Here is a 20,029-nt window from a genome sequence, read left to right on the forward strand (position 1 = left end):
ACCTTATCCCTGGAGAGCCTAGACCCCAGCCTGATGCAGAATAGGTGCTCAGTCACTGTCTGGGAATAAATGGATGATTCCTGGCTCCCAGCAGGCCTCACGTGGTGCCCCAGCCTGACCCTGCGCAGACCAGCTCTGGGGGGCCTGGTGTCAGCAGTAAGCCCCTGTGCAAGAGGGCCTTGGAGATTTCCCCCTCTGGGTACAGGCTGCTCCAGGGTGGGGAGGGGCCTGGCCTGCTCCCAACCCCAGCCCCCCGCCCAAGAAGACACACCCTCTCCCCAGAGCCAGGCCTTAAATCTTCAAATGGAGCTTTCCAGAAAACTGAAGCCATGCACAGGGTGGGGAGTGCACAGCCCAGCTCCCGGTTGCTGTGGGAGGTCCCAGGAGGAGAGCCAGTGACAGAGCCCCCTCGCTGCCCGGGCGCCCGGCGGCGTGAGACCTACATGCGGATCTGGGTGTTTTTCAGGGTGAGGTTCAGCTCCTCCAAGGCCTCCTCCACCTCCTGGGCGTTCTGGACCAGTGAGAGGCTCTGCTCTCCCAGCTCGATGAAGACATCCAGGAGCTGCTGGGGCTCCGTGAAGTACAGCTCCAGCTCCTGCTCCTGCAACCAGAGCCACGTGCAGCTGCTGGCCAGCGCGGGCCCGGCTCCCGCGGCTCCCGCGGCCCCCGCCCAAAGCGGGCACTGACCTCCCCGTCGCTGTCAGGGTCCTCCTGCACGGGGAGGGTGAGACGGTCCCTGCGGAGACACGGGGTCGGGGAGGCCTGAGGGCGTGACGCCCCACGTCGCCCGCCCCTCGCCCCTCCCCCCGTCCCTCAAGTTGCCGGGGCGGTGGCGCCAGGCTCCTCTCGGCCCCCAGCTGTCACACAGCAGCCCGGGGGAGAGGGTCCGCACCCAGCTAGCTCCTCTCATTCCGGTCAGACTACAGCTCGCAGCCTCCCGGGGCAGCTCTGCTCCTGCCCCACCGGCTCCTTCCCACACGCTAGGGGCTCGGCAGCTGTGCGCCTGCGGCTCCCCGTTCACCGTGGGCCTTTCCCGCCCACCTCCTCTGTCAGGTTCGGCCGCGGCACGTGTCCTTGCTGGTCCCACACACATGGCTGTTGTGACACGCGCGCCACGGGGCAGGGACCGTGCCGGGCAGGCCCGGAGGCCACAGGAATGGCTGCTTGGGCCGCGACGCTGCAGGGGGCCCCGGACCGGCCTCAAACCTGCTTTTGTCGCCCCTCCCGGCCTGCTCCAGCCCGCACCCTACGCAGACGCGCAGGTTCTGCTGGCCCCGGAGCTGGCGAGGGCGGCCTGCAGCCGGGGCGAGCTGGGCCGAGGCCTGAGAGACTCCAGGCCCCGACCTTCGTGAAGGACGGAGATGACAGCACAGGGCCAACAGCTAACACACTCCCGGGCCTGTGCCCCGCCCTGTGTGCACGTTGATGCCCATTCGGCAAATAAGAAACACGCTGCGCAGAGAGCCAGTCACCCGCCGGGGTCGCCGCTAGGACACTTTGGGCCCAGAAGGTGCCTTTCTAAGAATCCTCCTTCCAGGAGGACAGAGCCTGGGGCTGAGCTGGACTTTAGCCCCCACTTGTCCTCTCGGCCGAGTGCCTTGTGCAGCCCACAACCCGCCCACATGTGCTCAGTGGCCCTGGTCACATGGCTAGTAGAGGGCAGGGCCCAGACCTCTGTTCTCAGCATCTGTCCCCACAGGAGCCTGCTGGTGGGAGCTCCAGGGCTGAGGGCAGCCTAGGGCGAGGAAGCACACACACGTAACCTCTTCAACTGGAGACAGCACCACCGACAGGGGTTTAAGGGACCACAGTTAACCTGTTGCACGTGCCTGGCTTGTGCAGCTGTTTACATGTCAATAACACTACAGTATCAGAGAAAAAAGCAACACCCGAGGGCAGGCGCCGGAAGCAGAGCCAGGGCTCCAGCTTTGCCTGGCTGCTCAGTGCCCGAGTGCCCTCCCCGCCACACGGGCAGCCCTGCAGGAGGGGCCGGGGTTTGGGGTGGCTGGGCTGGAGGGGGCAGGGAGGAGGGAGTGGGGCAGGAGGTCTGCCCCATTGTCACCGGTGACAGCTGGAGAACAGCGGGGGTGGAGGGCGGGTATCGGCACTGCAGGAAGAGACTCAGGAGAGCCCGGGGGGCCTGGTGGTGCCAGAGGCGGGTGTCAGAGGGACCACGGGGCAAGTCACCAGGTCTGCATCTCTTTCACTTCTGTTTGTCCCCTACCGTGTTTTTTTAAAAGACTTAAAAGTAACTGTTACAATTAAAACTGGAGACTTCTATATGAAAATCCAGACTTCCTGATTCTCTCGAAAGGCGCGGGGGCTCTGCCAGCTGCCAGCCAGCACTCTTGCCCCAGAGGGCACGGGCAGGTGCGTCCTGACCCAAGGCGCCCACCTAGCTGCTTCATCTCTGTACCTTTGCCTGTCCCACCAGCACCCAACTGGGCCAGCCCAGCTCAAGTTCACCAAATCAGACAAAAAGAAAGCTTTGCTTGGGAAACACCTTGCTTTTCAGGCTTAAGTCTGACTCCAGACCATCCAGGATAGAAAGAGCCCCTCCTCACCCTCTCCCCCCAGCTGGGGTGCCCCCGGCCAGAGCCACTGGAGACCACTCTGCAGCAGGCCAGTCACCTCCGTCACGCCCCCCCCACCCCACCAAGCCCACTCACCTTCTGGGGTCCAGCTTGCCAGGCACACTGGGCTGGGTGCCCTCCTGGTGGTTGACAGTGCCGGACGGGACCTGCCTCAGCTGTGTCACCTGCAGGACCTTGGCGGGCTTCTTTGGACCCTGCTCCTCTGGAGGAAGCAGAGGAGGGCTGTCCGTCTGCCCCAGCCCGGAGCAGGGCCCCTCCAGCCTGGGGCAGCCACATACCTCTGAGACCCGTCTGGTCCTTGATCTCTGGTCCTGCAGGAAGCAAAGGAGGAGTCACAGATAGCTCAGGGGCACAGACTTCCCCAGGACCCTCCCTGAGGTCCCCCTCAGCGGCAGGAGGAAGGTTTGCTTTGAGAGCCGGCGATTCTCCGAGGAGCGTATGGGCTGAGCCCGGAGGGCTCTGCAAGCAGGGGAAGGGGCCTGGCGCCAGCTGGACACAGGCTCTAGGGACACCCGGCACGCCCTCTCTCTCCTGCTACCTTTGTCCTCGAGTTCAGAGAAGAGCAAGTTCTCCTCAGAGGCCTCGAGCGCCTCCTTGGTCCTTGAAAGAGCCAAGCGCTTTCTCTCCTGTTCCTCCAGCCACTCCCTGGGCGACAGCTTGTACAGGAAATCCTTGTAGGCCTTGTAATTCTGCAGAATGTCTTCAAGTTTGGAGATTTGACTAGACCCGGGAGGGGACGGGCGAAGTCAGGCTCCATCCCTGGGCCCCTTGTAAGGGAGGCCGGGCCCAGAGCTCCCAGCCCTCCTGGAGGACAGGCGCCGGAACACCGTGTGCGGGGAAGGAGGCCGCCCTCCCGGGACCAGCGCGGCTCACACCCCCTGAGTTGCAGCTGCTCTCAGGGTGGAGCGAGCCCTGTCCCGGTGGTGTGGCCTCAGGAAGGCCACCGACTCTCTCCTGGCCTCGGCTGCCTCATCTGAAAAACCCCCACAGGGCTTGGGATCTCTGAGAGAGCCGAGGTTCAGAGGTGTGTGTCGTATGGGGCTCCTTTGGCTCCCGGAGATGTGCTGGCGGGGACGGCGCAGGGCCCAGCTTGCTGCCTGACCTCACCTCTTGATGTTCGTGATCTGGGCGGTGAGATCACGAATCTCGAGGATCTTCTCCATTTTCGCTTTGGACTCCTTCTCAGCCCTGGGGGCGGGGAGGGGATGGAGTCAATCACAGCGTGTTCAAGAAGGGTATCCACTCCGCCTTCAGTCAAGGCGGGAGGCGGGGGAGCTGCCACGGAGGGGCCTGGCCGGGCGGGCGGTGAGCGTGCGCGGGCCGGGGTCGGGGCCGGGCGGGCGGTGAGCGTGCGCGGGCCGGGGTCGGCGCCGGGGCGGGCGGTGAGCGTGCGCGGGCCGGGGTCGGCGCCGGGGCGGGCGGTGAGCGTGCGCGGGCCGGGGTCGGGGTTGGGGTCGGGGCCGGGCGGGCGGTGAGCGTGCGCGGGCCGGGGTCAGGGTCGGGGCCGGGCGGGCGGTGAGCGTGCGCGGGCCGGGGTCGGGGCCGGCTGGGTGGTGAGCGTGCGCGGGCCGGGGTCAGGGTCGGCACCGGGGCGGGCAGTGAGCGTGCGCGGGCCGGGGTCGGGGTCAGGGTCGGGGCCGGGCGGGCGGTGAGCGTGCGCGGGCCGGGGTCGGCGCCGGGCGGGCGGTGAGCGTGCACGGGCCGGGGTCAGGGTCGGGGCCGGGCGGGCGGTGAGCGTGCGCGGGCCGGGGTCGGGGCCGGCTGGGTGGTGAGCGTGCGCGGGCCGGGGTCGGGGCCGGGCGGGCGGTGAGCGTGCGCGGGCCGGGGTCGGGGCCGGCTGGGTGGTGAGCGTGCGCGGGCCGGGGCCGGGGTCGGGGTCGGGGTCGGGCGGGCGGTGAGCGTGCGCGGGCCGGGGTCAGGGTCGGCGCCGGGGCGGGCAGTGAGCGTGCGCGGGCCGGGGTCGGGGTCAGGGTCGGGGCCGGGCGGGCGGTGAGCGTGCGCGGGCCGGGGTCGGGGTCAGGGTCGGGGCCGGGCGGGCGGTGAGCGTGCGCGGGCCGGGGCCGGGGTCGGGGTCGGGGTCGGGCGGGCGGTGAGCGTGCGCGGGCCGGGGTCCAGGCAGCTCACACTCTCAGGGCCTGCATGGAGCTGCGGTGGTTTTCCCTGACGAACTCGTCAAATAGAGCAGTGTGCTTCTTCAGAAACTTCTCCGCCCGCTCCGCCTCGGCCTCCTTCTTGGCCGCCAGCCTCTCCAGCCGCTGGATCTCGTTCCGCTTCACATCCAGGGCGTACTGAGGGCACCGAAGTGGGAGTCACGCTACTCACAGGGCCAGCCCGCTGGGCCCGCGGGGCAGCCAGCCTACCTGGATGAGGAATATTTCCCGCCTCTGGTTGATGTAGCTCTTTAAGTTATCAGGTTCCATCTTCCTTTCTGCAACAAGAGGAGTGGGCACAGCCAGGCGGTGGGGGGCCAGCCTGCTGGTCTGCAGCCGTGCCTTGCTGTGAGGCCCAGATTACTGCAGGGATCGCGAGAGAGCCAGCTCTGGCTCCAGCAAAAGGAAAGCAGGCTCTGCTGATACAGTACAGTCTCCATGGCTAGAGACTGGCCAGGTGGGAATTCCTTCCGTATGTCTGACTCGAGCCTCTCTTGCTGTAGCAGCCTTCTCACCTGGAGTGAAGCTCTGAACACGCCCACCCTGGAAGTTTTACCTGGCTGGACTTACTAATGAAAGGTCTATTGGCCAGGACAGTGAGAGAATGGGGGCAGTGAGAGAAAAATGGGGCAGCATGACCTCTCCTTGGGGTGCCTTAAGCCTCCAGGGCACAGCGTGGACAGCAGCTAAGTCTACCCTGGCAGGGTTTCAGCCAGGCGGAAGTTACGTGGGCATCACGACCGCCTTCCGGAGTACAAGCAGGGAGGCATCGCAGTTGGGCTCAAGGCCCATGCAGGCCTCCTTCCCTGCCTTTCTGGAGAGGAAGGCCTGGAGGCTCCCTAGCTGTGGATGGAACCGTGGGGCTCTCGGCCTTTTCCCTCAAATCTTCTCCTTTCCCTAAGAACCCGGCGTGGTACACAAGCTCCGTTTTCAGTCTAGATGTCTGGCCTGGCCTCCCTGGGCTCCTTACTGGAAGTCAGACCTGCTGGGTCCAGCTTTCCCCACCCAGATACCACCTGCTGCTCCCAGGTCTTAGAAATGGACAGAGAGGCAGAGACAAAACACATGCAGTGCTGCTTCCCTGGTGCAGAGCTCCACACACAAAACGTCCAAGTAAGCTCAAGGCTTCCTACCCAAAACAACAAGCCTTGGGCGTCAGGGGTAGAGGCTGGGGGGGGGGGGGGGGGGCGGGGGTCTCTCCACACTCAAATTCACATTCAGGGCCCCTGTAGCCCATGGGGTCCAGGACACACTGATCTCAATTGCTTCTTTCTAGTTTAGTGGTTTATACTTCACTGGTAGAGTATTAGTGCATTTTTAGTACTTCAAATTTCCTACAGGGTCATAAAAATAATAACAGGTCACACACACACATAGCTTCGTTTCACTACCTGCAGTTGAAGACATTGAATCTGAGCACCCATGAGGCTGGTACTGTTACCAGCCAGGAGCGGAAGCTGCGGTACAAAGCCGACTTGTCCAGGACAGAGAAGCCATTCAGGGCTGAAGCTCAGATGCTCGCCACCAAGGGTAATGCCTACATTTTATACACTGTCCAGCCTGCATTCACCGTGCAAGTCAGCGTTCAGAATGCATGCCATGTTGGGATTCAAAGGCTTTTAGAGCAGCAATCCATGTGGAATTGATCCTTGTACCCCGGGAGGCAAAGGTCAGGCACAGAGAAGACCCCGGCCATACACACACACTGCACCACAGCCCTGCATCTCCCAAGACCTTTAAACGCACCGCTCAGACCGCAAGGGCGGAGACGGGATTCTGGGGCTTCGGGGCTGGGGGCAGGGGGAGGGGTGCACCTCGGGTCATGGAGAGAGTCCAGGCCGTTTGCTCCTGGAAGATGCGTAGCTTCTCTGCGCGCGCCTCCTGGTCCGCCACCTTGGCCTCCAGCTGCAGCTCGCGCCGCAGGCTGGTGTGCTTGGCCGCCAGGTTGGACGAGTGGGTCATCTTCTCGTGCACCCGCAGCTGCTTTTTCTGCTCCCGATCCTGGGGTGGGCGGTGTAGGGGAACGGGTTCGGGCGGGGTTGGACGGGGCCAGCCACCCACCCACCCTCTCCCGCCCACCAGTTCTCTCCGCGTCGCCCTGTCCGGGCGGCAGAGGCTTTGGAAGCGCGCACTTGGCCGGTGTGGCGGCGCACGTGCGGAGTGACTTGCGGAGAAGACCCTGGGGCTGTGAGCCTGCGGGAACTGCTCTGGGTGCCTGAGCACAGCTGCCCAGGGGCTGACGGGGAGGCGGGGACGCCAGCTCAGACGCGCATTCCAGATGAGCGGTGCAGGGACACACTCACTAGAGATGATCCTCGTTTGTCTGAAGTTCACACTTAAACTGAGCGTCTTGTATTGTGATTTGCTAAATCCTGACAAACCGATGTTGAGGGAAACTAGATCCTCGGAGTTTCCAAAAGAAACTAGAAACCCCAGGTTTGATCTGCAAGCTCCCTACTCACTGTGGGCAGCCCGCAGTCATGTGCGGGGGTCTGCACCTCCCTACCTATTCTCCACCCTGCCTGGCCTCTGGCCAGCCACCCCCAGGACTGCATGCTGCCCCAGCCCTTCACTTGGGAGGGTCTCAGGATAGGGTGGGGTGAGGGACCCTTCTTCCCGAGGCCTAGCGCCCAGCCCCTCCTGCTGTCCAAGCCCTGGGGATCTTGCTGGCTCAGGACCCCGACTGCCTGATCAGATAAGCCCTCACGTGTGTCTTCATTTGGCTTCCCCTGGTCAAATTCTACTTCCTGCTGGTCCTGCCGCGTGCAACACCTATTCCACCTCTAGTCTGTAGCGGGACCCTAATCTGCACATCCACGTACAATGAAGTTGGGAAAATGTCACCCGCTAGAATTCCAGCGGCAGAAGGTCTGCAATCTAAAGATGCCGGGCAGCTGCTGGGGGCCAGCGTGAGGAGGTCGGGGGCGGTGCTGGGCGGACGCGTGTGAGGTGGGGACAGGGGCTCTGGAAGGAAGGCAGAGGCTCGCGGAGGCCGGGCCAGGCTGGGAGAAGAAAGTCCGGGCTGTGCTGGCCCTGGTGGAGAAAGGGGAAGCCCCGTGTGTGCGTGTTGCCGTGAGCACCGCTCAGAGTGGCTGTGTCTCCGTTGCTCCTCCTTCCAGGCAGGAGGCGCGGAACACGGATGGCCCCCCTGGATCCTAGGCAGAGGGGTGGGGTTGGAGGACCTGCATGTCCCTGTGCGTCCTTGGTCCTGGTCGGGGTCATGGGTGGGGGGCGGGGGCACTGCTCTAAGGAATCTCAGATGCTGAGCCCTGAGCCGGGGTGGACACAGTCAGCCCATGAGGGAGCCGGGGACGCAGGCCTTGCCTGCGCGTGTGAGAGTGTGTCCCGGAAACACGGCCTGGCGCGCGTGCGTGCGTGTGTGTGTGTGTGTGTGTGTGTGTGTGTCTCGCCTCCCAGAATTCCAGTGAGAGCGGACTGTGCAAGGTTAGAGCATGCGGGGGGTCTCCTAGGGCCTCGAAGGTGGTCAGGGAGAGTCTCAGGAGGGGACAGCATCTCATGCAGGGCACGGCAGAGGTTAAGGCATGTTGGCTGAGGCCGTAGCCACAGAAAATCTCCCACCCTGACAACAGCCCAGGAATGGCGGTGAGGAAGCTGGCAGGAGGCCTGGGGCCGGGCGGTTGTGAGTTGTTTTCACCACAAGTGGTGAGCCATTGACTACCGCAGAGAGAGAGAATGACCTGAGCAAAGGCCAGTCTGGCTGCTGCCCTGTGAGGGAAGGAGGGGTGGCAGGCTGCTCCTGGATAGATACTCACTGATAGAGATTTATTCCGCTCCAGGTCTCTGAGTAAGAAGAAATCCACATCCCCAGACATATGGAAAGGATTAGCTGCCTGGTCGGGAACCACTGCAGACCCTGGGGAGGGAGATGCCTCGCTGGAGAAACAAGCCAGCTCTTCTAGCCAGGGATCTGGGCCTCTGGGGTCCCGGCACCCTCCCAGCACAGCAAGGGAGCTTCCATGAAAGCACAAGCGAGCATCGAATGTTCTCTTGGATCCAGCTGTGCCTGAAGTCCACCCCTGAACCTTCCAGCTCTATAAACTTACCTGTCTGGTTTAACCTGTTTGGACTCGAGCTTCTGTCCCTGCCATCTGAAGGAGACCTTGTGAACACAGACCTTCCTGTGTCTCAGACCTGTGCTACGTTCCTGGCCCTCTGTCCTCTCTCACTTAAAGTCTCGGGAACCCCCGGTCCACAGGGGAGAGAAGCTCCACCTGCCCTTTGTAAGTGATGGAAGCAGCTGACCCCGGAGCTGAGGCACCTGCCTGCAGGGTGCAGGGGTCTCCCTGAGCCTCCCAGGGGAAGGCTGGGCTTGGGAGCTGGTGAGGGCAGAGCGCCTGAAGTCTGGGAAGGCAGGGCAGGAATCTGGGAGGTGAGGGCTGCCAAGGACCCCAGCCCTGCTGTCTCTCTCCCAGCAGTAAGGGGGAGGGTTCCCACAGCACAGCTCACCGGTGCCAGAGAAGATGGAACCCAGGGCACCAAACTAAAGGCTTAAAACTATGGCTGCTTCTTCCCCCACTACCCTTGATTTAGAAGAAACAGGGTTTTTTTTTTTTTTTTTTTTAAATCGTGAAAGTAAAAGAAAATGTCATATATAAAAAAGAACTCCTCCATTTTAAACAACTGCTGGGGTATTTTTTTCCTAATACTTTTCAATACACATTTTTGATAATTCCATACCTTCCTTAAAAAAGCAAACTTTAAAGTTACTAATTCTCTGTGAACAGCATAAGGAAATATGAAGGGCTACCGTAACTCACTGCTCCACGTGGCACATGCGCAGGGCAAATGCGGTCCCCACGTCACCGCCCCGGACACCCTCCGTCCTCCACCGCGCCATCACTGACTGGCCCTCGGGGTGACTTTCCGAAGGGAGGCTAGAGGGCTGTGAGCAGGCTCCAAGCTTCAAAGACTTAGCTTGACCTGCCTTCCCGGAGGTCGGTCCCGTTTTACGCCCTCAGCCCCAGAAAGAGGATGCCCTCAAAGGGACATGAAGTTATGCCCTGAGAGTCTCAGAGCACCTCCACGCAAGACATGTGTCCGTTCCCACAGGGAAACAAGCCGGCAGTGGAGAAGCCTGGCAGCCTCCACACCAGCCCGGGTGAGAGGGCTCTGCATCCTGACCCCGGACGCGCCCAGGATGCTGCATCTGCATCCCTCACGAGCAGGGGTCGGAGAAGCCTAAATACGCGCATGCTGCAAAATCGTTTACTCTTTTTTCAACTTTTCTGTAAGAATTAGCTCCTATCAGAAAAGAGTTTTAAAAAGTGAGCTGCGCTCGGACTGAGGAGAAGAGAGAAAGACGATCTGCTCCTTGGCCCAGGCCACGGGAGGAAGCCAGCAGGGGCTGTGTCAGTCCCACCCTGCCCTCTGGCGGTGTAGCCGGCCTCTGCGCAAGACGCCAACTGGACTAATGTTCCCAATGACCCTACGAGGTGGGACACACTGCGACCCCTGTGAGGAAACAGAGGCAGCGAGAGGTGAGAAGCCCCCCAAGGCCACGCAGCCACAGGGAGCTCCTCCGACACCAGCTCCCGAAGCGGAGACTGCATCTGCATTCGGGTAAGAAGGGAATGTTTAGCGCTAACGTGAAGGGAATCAGTGGGTGATGTGAAGACGAGCCCCAAACCCAGAATGGTGACCATTCCAGGCAGACTGTTCCAGAAACTCAGTCCGTTTAACATTTACACATCAAGCAACGTACTACACCCCACTAACAGAATGAGGAAGAAAATTATATGATCATTTCAATAGATGCAGTAAAAGTGTGTTTTAAGATTCAAAACTTAACTTTGAATAAAAGTCTTGAATAGAAGCAACCTAGCAATAGAAGCAGACATCGCTGATCTGATGGAAGGAAGTATGGTGAGGTGACTCAAGGCCCCCAAAGACGTCCGTGCCCTAGCCCGCAGCCTGTGACCGTGTTCCCTTACGCAGAAAGGGGGTTTCGCAGATGTGATCACGGACCACGGGCCTCGGAGACGGGAAGATGCTGCTCTCGGGGGTGGAGGAGCGCGGGCGCCTCTGGAAGCTGGAAAAGGCGGGAAACACGTTCTCCCCTGGAGCCCCAGAAGGAGCCAGATCTGGGGGCACCTTGATTCCAGCCCTGTAAGGCTCATTGCGGACTTCTGATTTCTAGGACCCTAATAAACTTGTGTGTTTTAAACCACAGAGTGTGTGGTAATTTGTTACAGCAACAATGGGAAGCTGATCCGTGTATCCACAAGAGACCATACGTCCCTCCAACATTGGAAACAAGGCATGGATGCCTATCTTAGCAGTGTTGTAATGAGGGTCCTCCTGATGCCATAGGCAAGAAAAAGAATAAAAGGTGTAAGGATTGGAAAGAGAGGGAAAATAATGTCACTCAAGGTGATGAAGTAGAGTAGAAAATCCAAAAAACCTACAAACAAAATGGATACAATTAGATCAATTAGAGATGGTTTGTAGATCTTCTTGTGAAATGAAAAAAAATGCATAGAAGATACAAGAAACCTATATCTTCATGATCTTGGGGGTCAGCAAAGAGTTTTAAAACAGGACTTGAAAAGTACTAACCAGAAGGAAGTGATCGGTAAATTGAACTACAAAAGTAGAGACTCTTGTTTATTAAAAGGCACCACTGAGAGAGAAGGCAACCCACACAGTGGGGGAAGGTATTTGCAACACTTAGAACTGGCCAAGGATTTGTAATCCGAATACGTAAAGGGCTCCTAGAAATCACTAAAATAAGGAGACGGACGACCCAGTGGAAAAGTGGGCCGAAAGCAGGAGGAACAGGTGCTTCACAGCACAGAGTCATCAATGGCCCATAAACGTAAGTAACCCCCTCGCTGGTCACGGGGAACGTGAGATACTCACGCACACCCAAAGGACCAGGTCATACAAAAAGGAAGTCTGCGTGCCTGGTGCGGGAGAGGTGTGGAGCAATGGAACCCTCACACCTGTTGGTGGGCTGTGAACTGCTACAGTCGCTCTGGGGGATTGTTCAGAGGCAGCTACGAAAGCTTAACACCCAGCCAGCAATTCCACTCCTCCCTGTACCCCCAGGGGAAATAGCGCCAGAACGGCACACACAAGAATGTTCACAGCGGGGGGCCCTCCAGGTGGCGGAGGAGTAGGACGTGGAGTTCACCTCTCCCCAGAAACGCATGAAGAATACAATGGGGGGGCGTCCCTGGTGGCGCAGTGGTTGAGAGTCCGCCTGCCGATGCAGGGGACGTGGGTTCGTGCCCCGGTCCGGGAAGATCCCACGTGCCGCGGAGCGGCTGGGCCCGTGAGCCGTGGCCGCCGAGCCTGCGCGTCCGGAGCCTGTGCTCCGCAACGGGAGAGGCCGCAGCAGTGAGAGGCCCGTGTACCGCAAAAAAAAAAAAAAAAAAAAAAAAAAAAAAAGCAGAGTCAAGGGGCTTCCCTGGTGGCGCAGTGGTTGAGAGTCCACCTGCCGATGCAGGGGACGTGGGTTCGACCCCTGGTCCGGGAAGATCCCACATGCCGCGGAGCAACTAAGCCCGTGCGCCACAGCTACGGAGCCTGCGCTCCAGAGACTGTGAGCCACAACTACTGAGCCCGCGTGCTGCAAATACTGAAGCCTGCGCACCTAGAGCCCGTGCTCCGCAACAAGAGAAGCCACCGCGATCTGAAGCCCGCGCGCCGCAATGAAGAGTAGCCCCTGCTCTCCACAACTAGGGAAAGTCTGCGCGCAGCAACGAAGACCAAACCCAGCCAAAAGTAAATAAAATAAATAAATTTATAAAAATAAAAAAAAACCACATCTACAAATGGAACAATTCTCACAGAGCACCTGCTGAACACTAGCAGAGGAACTTGGACACCGAAAAGGACAAGAAAGTTCCCCCCATAACCGGGTAGGATGAAAGAAAGAAGAGGGAAAAGGAAGAGGAGCGGGAGCGGACGGGACACGCACCCCTGGCAGGGAGCTGAAGGGGAGGAGAGGCTCCCACATGCAGGGAAGCCCCCTCACCGGCAGGGAGATCAGCTGGGACAGAGGGGGAGCTTCGGGGCTCGGCGAGGAGCCCAGCAGCTGGTCTGCTGCAGGCAGGACACAGTGAGACCTACACAGATGGTCCGTGCCACAGCCCTGCAAGCCTCAGCCCGAGAGCGCGTCCACCGGTGCCGACACGGGCTCGGTGCCGGAACGTGGGGTTTGGAGAGCAGACGGGGGAGGGGACTGATGTCGGCTGTGAGGAGACAGCCTGAGGGGACGGGATGGAGCAGCTCTGCAACCGGGATGCTCACAGAGGAGGCGCCAGAGGCACCATTGTTGAGTGACGTGCAAAGGGCGCTGGCCCCTGCCTCCACGGGGTACCAGGGAGGGCGCCCCCCACCACCACCTCCTCCGTCCCCACCCCAACGTGGCACCCGCTCTCCCCTGGACAAGCTCACGTGCTCAGTCGCTACCCGGCACCCTCCCGCCTGGGCACCCGCTCACCACCATCGCCGCCTCGGCTCGTGGGCTCTGATGGGAGGAACACACGCAGGGCTGCGGCTGAAACCACAGCTGAGCCCCGGGGGCCACGTGACTACGGAAGAAGAGCCGAAAGCTCTCCTCGCAGCTGCGTTACACCTCCACTGACAGCTTCCTAAACTCAGCACCTGTGAAACAACTGAAAGAACAAGTGCTCCTGCGGGTGGGACGGGTCTGGCTTTAGCAGCTCTAGGCTTTGTGGGCACGTACACATGGCGGGGTGCGCCAGGCCAGAGTCTGAGCTGCCCCCGTAGCTCCCACAACAGGTCCAGATTCACGACTACTGCAGTCCTGGGACCTGACCTCACTGGATCTGCGCCGGCGGCCTGGTGAAAACAACGCCCGAGAGTCACCGCGGCCCGCCGCCGGCACGCCCACAGTTAAGACAGAACTGAGAGCAGCGCCAACAACAGTGTACTTTGTGAGCCCACACAACGGGCCAAAGGGGACACAACAGAGCACACACACAGGTGAACAGCTCCGGTGGAGGGAAACTCAGCAGCTTCTCTCCCAGTGGGAGTGCTCCAATCCTGCCTACCTCACACCGGAGATCAGAAACACAGCTCAGAAACAGATCTGGGGGCCTCCACTCCAATAACTAGGGAGCAGACCCCGCCCCTGACAGGGCAGTGACAACCACAGAACCCAGGGGAGGCCCTGCGCAATATCTAGGGCAGGCGCTGGTCACCACAACACCAATCAAACCCTCTATCAAGGGGATAATGGCACAGGCCTCTGGACCAACCTCACCCAGTAGGTGGCACACACCAGAAGCAAGAGGAACTACAATCGTGCACCCTGTGGAAAGGAGACCTCAAACCCAGTAAGTTAGATAAAATGAGACAACAGAGAAATATGTTGCACACAAAGGAGCAAGGTAAAAACCCACAGCACCAAATAAATGAAGAGGAAATAGGCAATCTATCTGAAAAAGAACTCAGAGTAATGATAGTAAAGATGATCCAAAATCTCAGAAATAGAATGGAGGCACGGATCAAGAAAATACAAGAAATGTTTAACAAAAACCTAGAAGATGGGCTTCCCCGGTGGCGCAGTGGTTGAGAGTCCGCCTGCCGATGCGGGGGACGCGGGTTCGTGCCGCGGTCCGGGAGGATCCCACGTGTCGCGGAGCGGCTGGGCCCGTGAGCCATGGCCGCTGGGCCTGTGCGTCCGGAGCCTGTGCTCCACAACGGGAGAGGCCACAGCAGTGAGAGGCCCGCGTACCACAAAAAAACAAAACCTAGAAGAACTAAAGAACAAACAATCATGGATGAACAACACAATAACTAAAATGAAAAACACACTAGAAGGAATCAATAGCAGAATAACTGAGGCAGAAGAACGGATAAGTGAGCTGGAAGACAAAATGGTGGAAATAACTGCCGAGGAGCAGAATAAAAAGAAAAAAAATGAAAAGAAATGAGGACACGGATTCCCTGGTGGCACAGTGGTTGAGAGTCCGCCTGCCAATGGAGGCGACACGGGTTCGAGCCCTGGTCCGGAAAGATTCCACATGCCACGGAGCATCTAAGCCCGTGCTCCACAACTACTGAAGCCTGCACGCCTAGAGCCTGTGCTCTGCAACAAGAGAAGCCACCCCAGTGAGAAGCCCGCGCACCGCAACGAAGAGTAGCCCCCACTCACCACAACTAGGGAAAGCCCGTGCCCAGCAACAAAGACCCAATGCAGCCATAAATTAATTAATCAATTAATTAATTTTTTTAAAAAGAAAGAAAAGAAATGAGGACAGTCTCAGAGACCTCTGGGACAACATTAAATGCACCAACATTCGAATTATAGGGGTCCCAGAAGAAGAGGAAAAGAGAAAGGGCCTGAGAAAATACTTGAAGAGATTACAGTCAAAAACTTCCCTAACATGGGAAAGGAAACAGTCACCCAAGTCCAGGAAGTGTAGAGAGTCCCATACAGGATAAACCCAAGGAGGAACATGCCAAGATACATGTTAATCAAACAAACAAAAATTAAATATCAAGAAGAGTATTAAAAGCAACCAGGGAAAAGCAACACATAACACACAAGGGAATCCCCATAAGGTTATCAGCTGATTTTTTCAGCGTAAACTCTGCAGGCCAGAAGGGAGTGGCAGGATATATTTAAAGGGATGAAAGGGGAAAAACTTACAACCAAGATTACTCTACCCAGCAAGGCACTCATTCAGATTCAACAGAGAAATCAAAAGCTTCACAAACAAGCAAAAGCTACGGGAATTCAGCACACCAAACCAGCTTTACAACAAATGCTAAAGGAACTTCTCTAGGTAGGAGGGGGACAAAAAGAGGCCACAAGTAGAAACAAGAAAAGCACAAATGGGAAAGCTCACTGGTAAAGGCAAACATGCAGTAAAAGCAGAAGATCATCCACACACAAGTATGATATCAAACCAGCAACCAGGGGAAGAGGAGAGCACAAATGCAGGAAATGGGAACTGCATCTGAAGTTAAGAGATCAGCAACTTCAGACAACCTTGTATATAATACACTGCTCATGGGAAATGCAAGCCAAAGAACTACAATAGACACACACCAAAAAAAGAAAAGCAGGGGCTTCCCTGGTGGCACAGTGGTTAAGAATCCGCCTGCCCGTGCAGGGGACATGGGTTTGATCCCTGGTCCAGGAAGATCCCACATGCCGCGGAGCAACTAAGCCCGTGCACCACAACTACCGAGCCTGCGCTCTAGAGCCCGTGAGCCGCAACTACTGAGCACATGCCGCAACTACTGAAGCCTGCGTGTCTAGAGTCCTTGATCCACAAGAGAAGCCACTGCAATGAGAAGCCTGTGCACCACAATGAAGAGTAGCCCCTGCTCGCCACAACTAGAGGAACCCCGCGTGCAGCAACAAAGACCCAGTGCAGCCAAATATAAATAAATAAATAAATTTACTTATTTATTTTTTAAAAAAAAAAAGAAAGAAAAAGCAACCCAAACACAACACTGAAGATAGTCATCAAACCACAAAAGAACAAAAGAGGAAGGGAAGAAAAAAGACCTACAATAACAAACCCCAAACAGTTAAGAAAATGGCAGTCGGAACATAAGTATCGATAATTACCTTCAATGTAAATGGATTAAGTGCTCCAACCAAAAGGCACAGGCTCGCTGTGTGTCTTAAACAAGACCCATATAAATGCTGTCTACAAGAGACCCACTTCTGGGCTTCCCTGGTGGCGCAGTGGTTGAGAATCCGCCTGCCAATGCAGGGGACACGGGTTCGTGCCCCGGTCCGGGAAGATCCCACATGCCGCGGAGCGGCTGGGCCCGTGAGCCATGGCCCGCTGAGCCTGCGCGTCCGGAGCCTGTGCTCCGCAACGGGAGAGGCCACAACAGTGAGAGGCCCGCATATCACAAAAAAAAAAAAAAGAGACTCACTTCAGACCTGAAGAGACACAGAGACTGAAAGTGAGGGGATGGAAAAAGATATTCCATGCAAACGGGAATCAAAAAAAGCTGGAGTAGCAATACTCATATCAGATAAAATAGACTTTAAAATAAAGAATGTTATAAGAGACAAGGAGGCACACTATATAATGATCAAAGGATCAATCCAAGAAGAAGACGTAAAAACTGTAAACATATATGCACCCAACACAGGAGCACCTCAATATGTAAGGCAAATGCTAACAGCCATAAAAGGGGAAATCGACAGTAACACAATAATAGTGTGACTTTAACACCCCACTTACACCAATGGACAGATCATCTGGACAGAAAATTAATAAGGAAACACAAGTTTAAAATGACACATTAGACCAGATAGACATAACTGATAGTTCCAGGACATTCCGTCCCAAAGCAGCAGATTACATTTTCTTCTCAAGTGCACACGGAACATTCTCCAGGATAGATCACATCTTGGGTCACAAATCAAACCTCGGTCAATTTAATAAAACTGAAATCATATCAAGCATCTTTTCTGATCACAACACTGTGAGATTAGAAATCAATTACAGAAAAAAAAATTGTAAAAAACCACAAACACCTGGAGGCTAAACAATATGTTACTAAATAACCAATGGATCACTAAAGAAATCAAGGAGGAGATTTAAAAATACCTAGAGACAAATAACAAAGAAAACACAATGATCCAAAACCTATGGGATGCAGCAAAAGCAGGTTCTAAAGGAAACGCCGTGGCCCAGGTGCCACGAGAGAAAGGCGTGGATCTGCGCTTCCCGATGGAGCTGTGAATGGGGTCAGGCCCTCCCCGTCCTTGGGCTGCGGCTCCACAGGGAGCAGGGCGAGACCCTCGAGGTAGGCAGGTGCTGCCCGGCGGCCCCCAGCTCCTCTCTCCCCTCTGGCAGAGCCAGAGGACGAGGGGTGCGTTCCAGGCGTCCTCCCGCCACCCCCAGTGCCGCCCTGAGCTCTGCTCTCTGGGTGCTGTCCCGAGCGGCCAGCCTGGGTCCTGCGCCTGGCCCCCTGACCCGCCATCCCCCTTCTAGTTCATCCCAGAGACACGTGGCAATCAGGCACAGGTGTCGACTGCCGTGCCGGAGGGAAAAGGAACACTGGGAACGGAATTAGCCCTCGGTAGAGCCAGGTGTGGTGAATGCTGGTGTGTCGTCCTGCGGGCACAGAGCGTGGATGTGGACGGTTAAATGGGTGGGCACGTGAAGGACGGCTGCCCAGATCAAGCCCCGGGGGTGCTCGCTGAGCAGCTCCGCCTCGTCCCCCGCCCCCCGCACTTCAGCCACCCAGCCTCCCTAGGCCCGTCACACAGGACGAATGGTTCCTGCCCCAGGGCCTTTGCACAGAGGGGCTCCCCGACTCCCCCCATACCCGACAGTGTGAAGTTGCTTCTCTCTCAGCTCCCGTCTTCCTCTCTGAAAGCACCCGAGTCACCGGTTGCTCCCTTCTGCCTTCCAGCCCTGAATCCCAACCTCACGAGGCTGGTTTGGTCCACAACCGTCCTGGTACCCAGTGGAAGCAGTTGAGGAACTGGTACAAACGAAGGGGAACGTGGAGGGGTGTGAGGGTTCCCTCGGGTACAGAAAAGTCGCAAGCCTTTAGTTCCTGGGATGCCCCCTGCAGGCAACTCCACCCCGGCCACCAGCACCCCTGCCGGCCTGGGCTCAGTGGGGCAGGGGGGCGGCCAAAGCAGCCGCGCCCACAGCCCAAGAGGAAGGAAGGGGAGCCCCTGCTGATGGCGTGTCGCTGCTCGTCGTGCGCTCGTTGGCCGTCTGTACCTCCTCTGTGGAGAAGCGTCCGTGAAGTTCTCTGCCCGCTTTTTAACCGGGTTGTTTGTTTTTCGTCGTTGTTGAGTTTTAGGACGCTCTGTGTATTTTGGATATTAACCTCTCATCAAAGCTGTCCTTTTTTTTTTGTGGTTTTTGCGTCACGCGGGCCTCTCACTGCTGTGGCCTCTCCCGTTGCGGAGCACAGGCTCCGGACGCGCAGGCTCAGCGGCCACGGCTCACAGGCCCAGCCGCTCCGCGGCACGTGGGATGTTCCCGGACCGGGGCACGAACCCGCGTCCCCTGCATCGGCAGGCGGACTCTCAACCACTGCGCCACCAGGGAAGCCCCAAAGCTGTCCTTAAGTGTCTGGCTCCCAAAGCCGGGGAAGGGGCCCCGTTTCTAAATCCCCCGACAGACACGGCGGGGAAGTGACGCCGGCTTGCGGGGTTGAAACGATGACCAGCCTCTCTGTGTGGGCCCTCACCGATCAAACACACAGCCCCCATTTGGGGCGACAAGGTCCCTGCTGCCCACCCTGGCACCCACAGGCCACGGCGGGAACTCAGGCCACCCTCCCCGCTGCTCCGGGACTGGAGACCGGGGGCCGGTAGCCCCTCCACCAAACGCCAGAGTTCACCAGAATCCCGCAGCCTCTTCATTTGGTTCTCTCCTGGGAGCTGCGGAGCTCCGGTCGGGGGTCCTCAATACTCGTTTGCGTGGAGAGAGTGACTCCCGGGTCTTCCTGCTGGGTCACCTCCCATGACGTCACCCCACGCACAGATACTTTGTGCGTTTCGATGCCGGTGTGGATGGAACTGCCCCTTAATTTCCGTGTTGGACGGTGCACTGCTGGTGTACAGAAACACAACTAACTTGTGAGTATTGACCCTGCACCCTGCAATGTTGCTAAATTCATCTATTAGCACAAATAGCTTTCTTGGGGATTCTTGGGGATTCTCTACATACAGGATCATTTCATCTGTGAACAGAGAGTTTACCTTCCTCCGTGCCCATCTGAAGGCCTTTTCCTTCTCTTCCTTGTCTAAATGCCCTGGTAAACCTCAGCACGGTGTTGAAAGGCAGTGATGAAAGCTCCTGGTCTTTGGGGAAAGCCTGCAGCCTAACAGAACTTTACTGAAGGCTTTTTAGGTGCCCCGTTCTGGAGACGCAGCAGCAGAAGAGGTACAGAGCAGCCCCGGCCCCTGCCCTCATGGAGCAGACACTCTACCGGGGAGACAGAGAAACGAGGTAAGTAAGGAAAGGCCAGGCAGGTCGGGGTACGTTCTAAGGAGGGAATGAAGCAGGGCAAGGCGAGGAGAGTGGGGAAGGCGCGGCCGCCCCGTGACTCAACTGCACGCGGGGCTCACCGAGGGGCCTCAGGCTGAATCAACTCCTGTCGTTGAGACGGGAGCCCCAGGGGGAGGGCCTTCTGCGCAGGGGACCGTGCCGGTCTGTCCCAGCAGCGGGGACGAGCACAGAGAGGAGAGCTGCCTATCCCCATCCCCCAAACTCTCCGAGAGCAGGCGACGCCTCCGTGTCCTCGACCTCTGCACCCCAGCCCGGCCGGACCTTGCAGCTCCCCATATGA

At 58.1% G+C, this 20,029-nt stretch overlaps 1 protein-coding gene across 14 annotated transcripts in view; it reads right to left on the reverse strand.

Moving 5' to 3' along the window:
- The window catches only part of CFAP100 (cilia and flagella associated protein 100), a 54,602-nt gene that overhangs the window by 27,626 nt on the left and 6,947 nt on the right, over positions 1-20,029 (reverse strand). For 8 of the 14 annotated variants that reach the window (XM_067043231.1, XM_067043224.1, XM_067043225.1 and 5 more), the window contains 10 exons: positions 8,518-8,618; positions 6,559-6,745; positions 4,955-5,022; positions 4,719-4,882; positions 3,702-3,782; positions 3,133-3,314; positions 2,873-2,905; positions 2,670-2,796; positions 688-736; positions 444-601 (listed from right to left, as the gene is read on the reverse strand). In XM_067043231.1, coding sequence (XP_066899332.1) covers positions 444-601; positions 688-736; positions 2,670-2,796; positions 2,873-2,905; positions 3,133-3,314; positions 3,702-3,782; positions 4,719-4,882; positions 4,955-5,022; positions 6,559-6,745; positions 8,518-8,618 — 1,150 coding nt within the window. Of the gene's footprint in view, positions 1-443; positions 602-687; positions 737-2,669; positions 2,797-2,872; positions 2,906-3,132; positions 3,315-3,701; positions 3,783-4,718; positions 4,883-4,954; positions 6,488-6,558; positions 6,746-8,517; positions 8,619-16,319; positions 16,387-20,029 lie in introns of those variants that run through there. The other 6 variants (XM_067043229.1, XM_067043228.1, XM_067043237.1 and 3 more) reach the window with 4 other exon arrangements.

Source organism: Kogia breviceps, chromosome 10 (assembly GCF_026419965.1).
Source record: "Kogia breviceps isolate mKogBre1 chromosome 10, mKogBre1 haplotype 1, whole genome shotgun sequence".
In the NCBI taxonomy this organism is placed as follows: Eukaryota; Metazoa; Chordata; class Mammalia; order Artiodactyla; family Physeteridae; genus Kogia; species Kogia breviceps.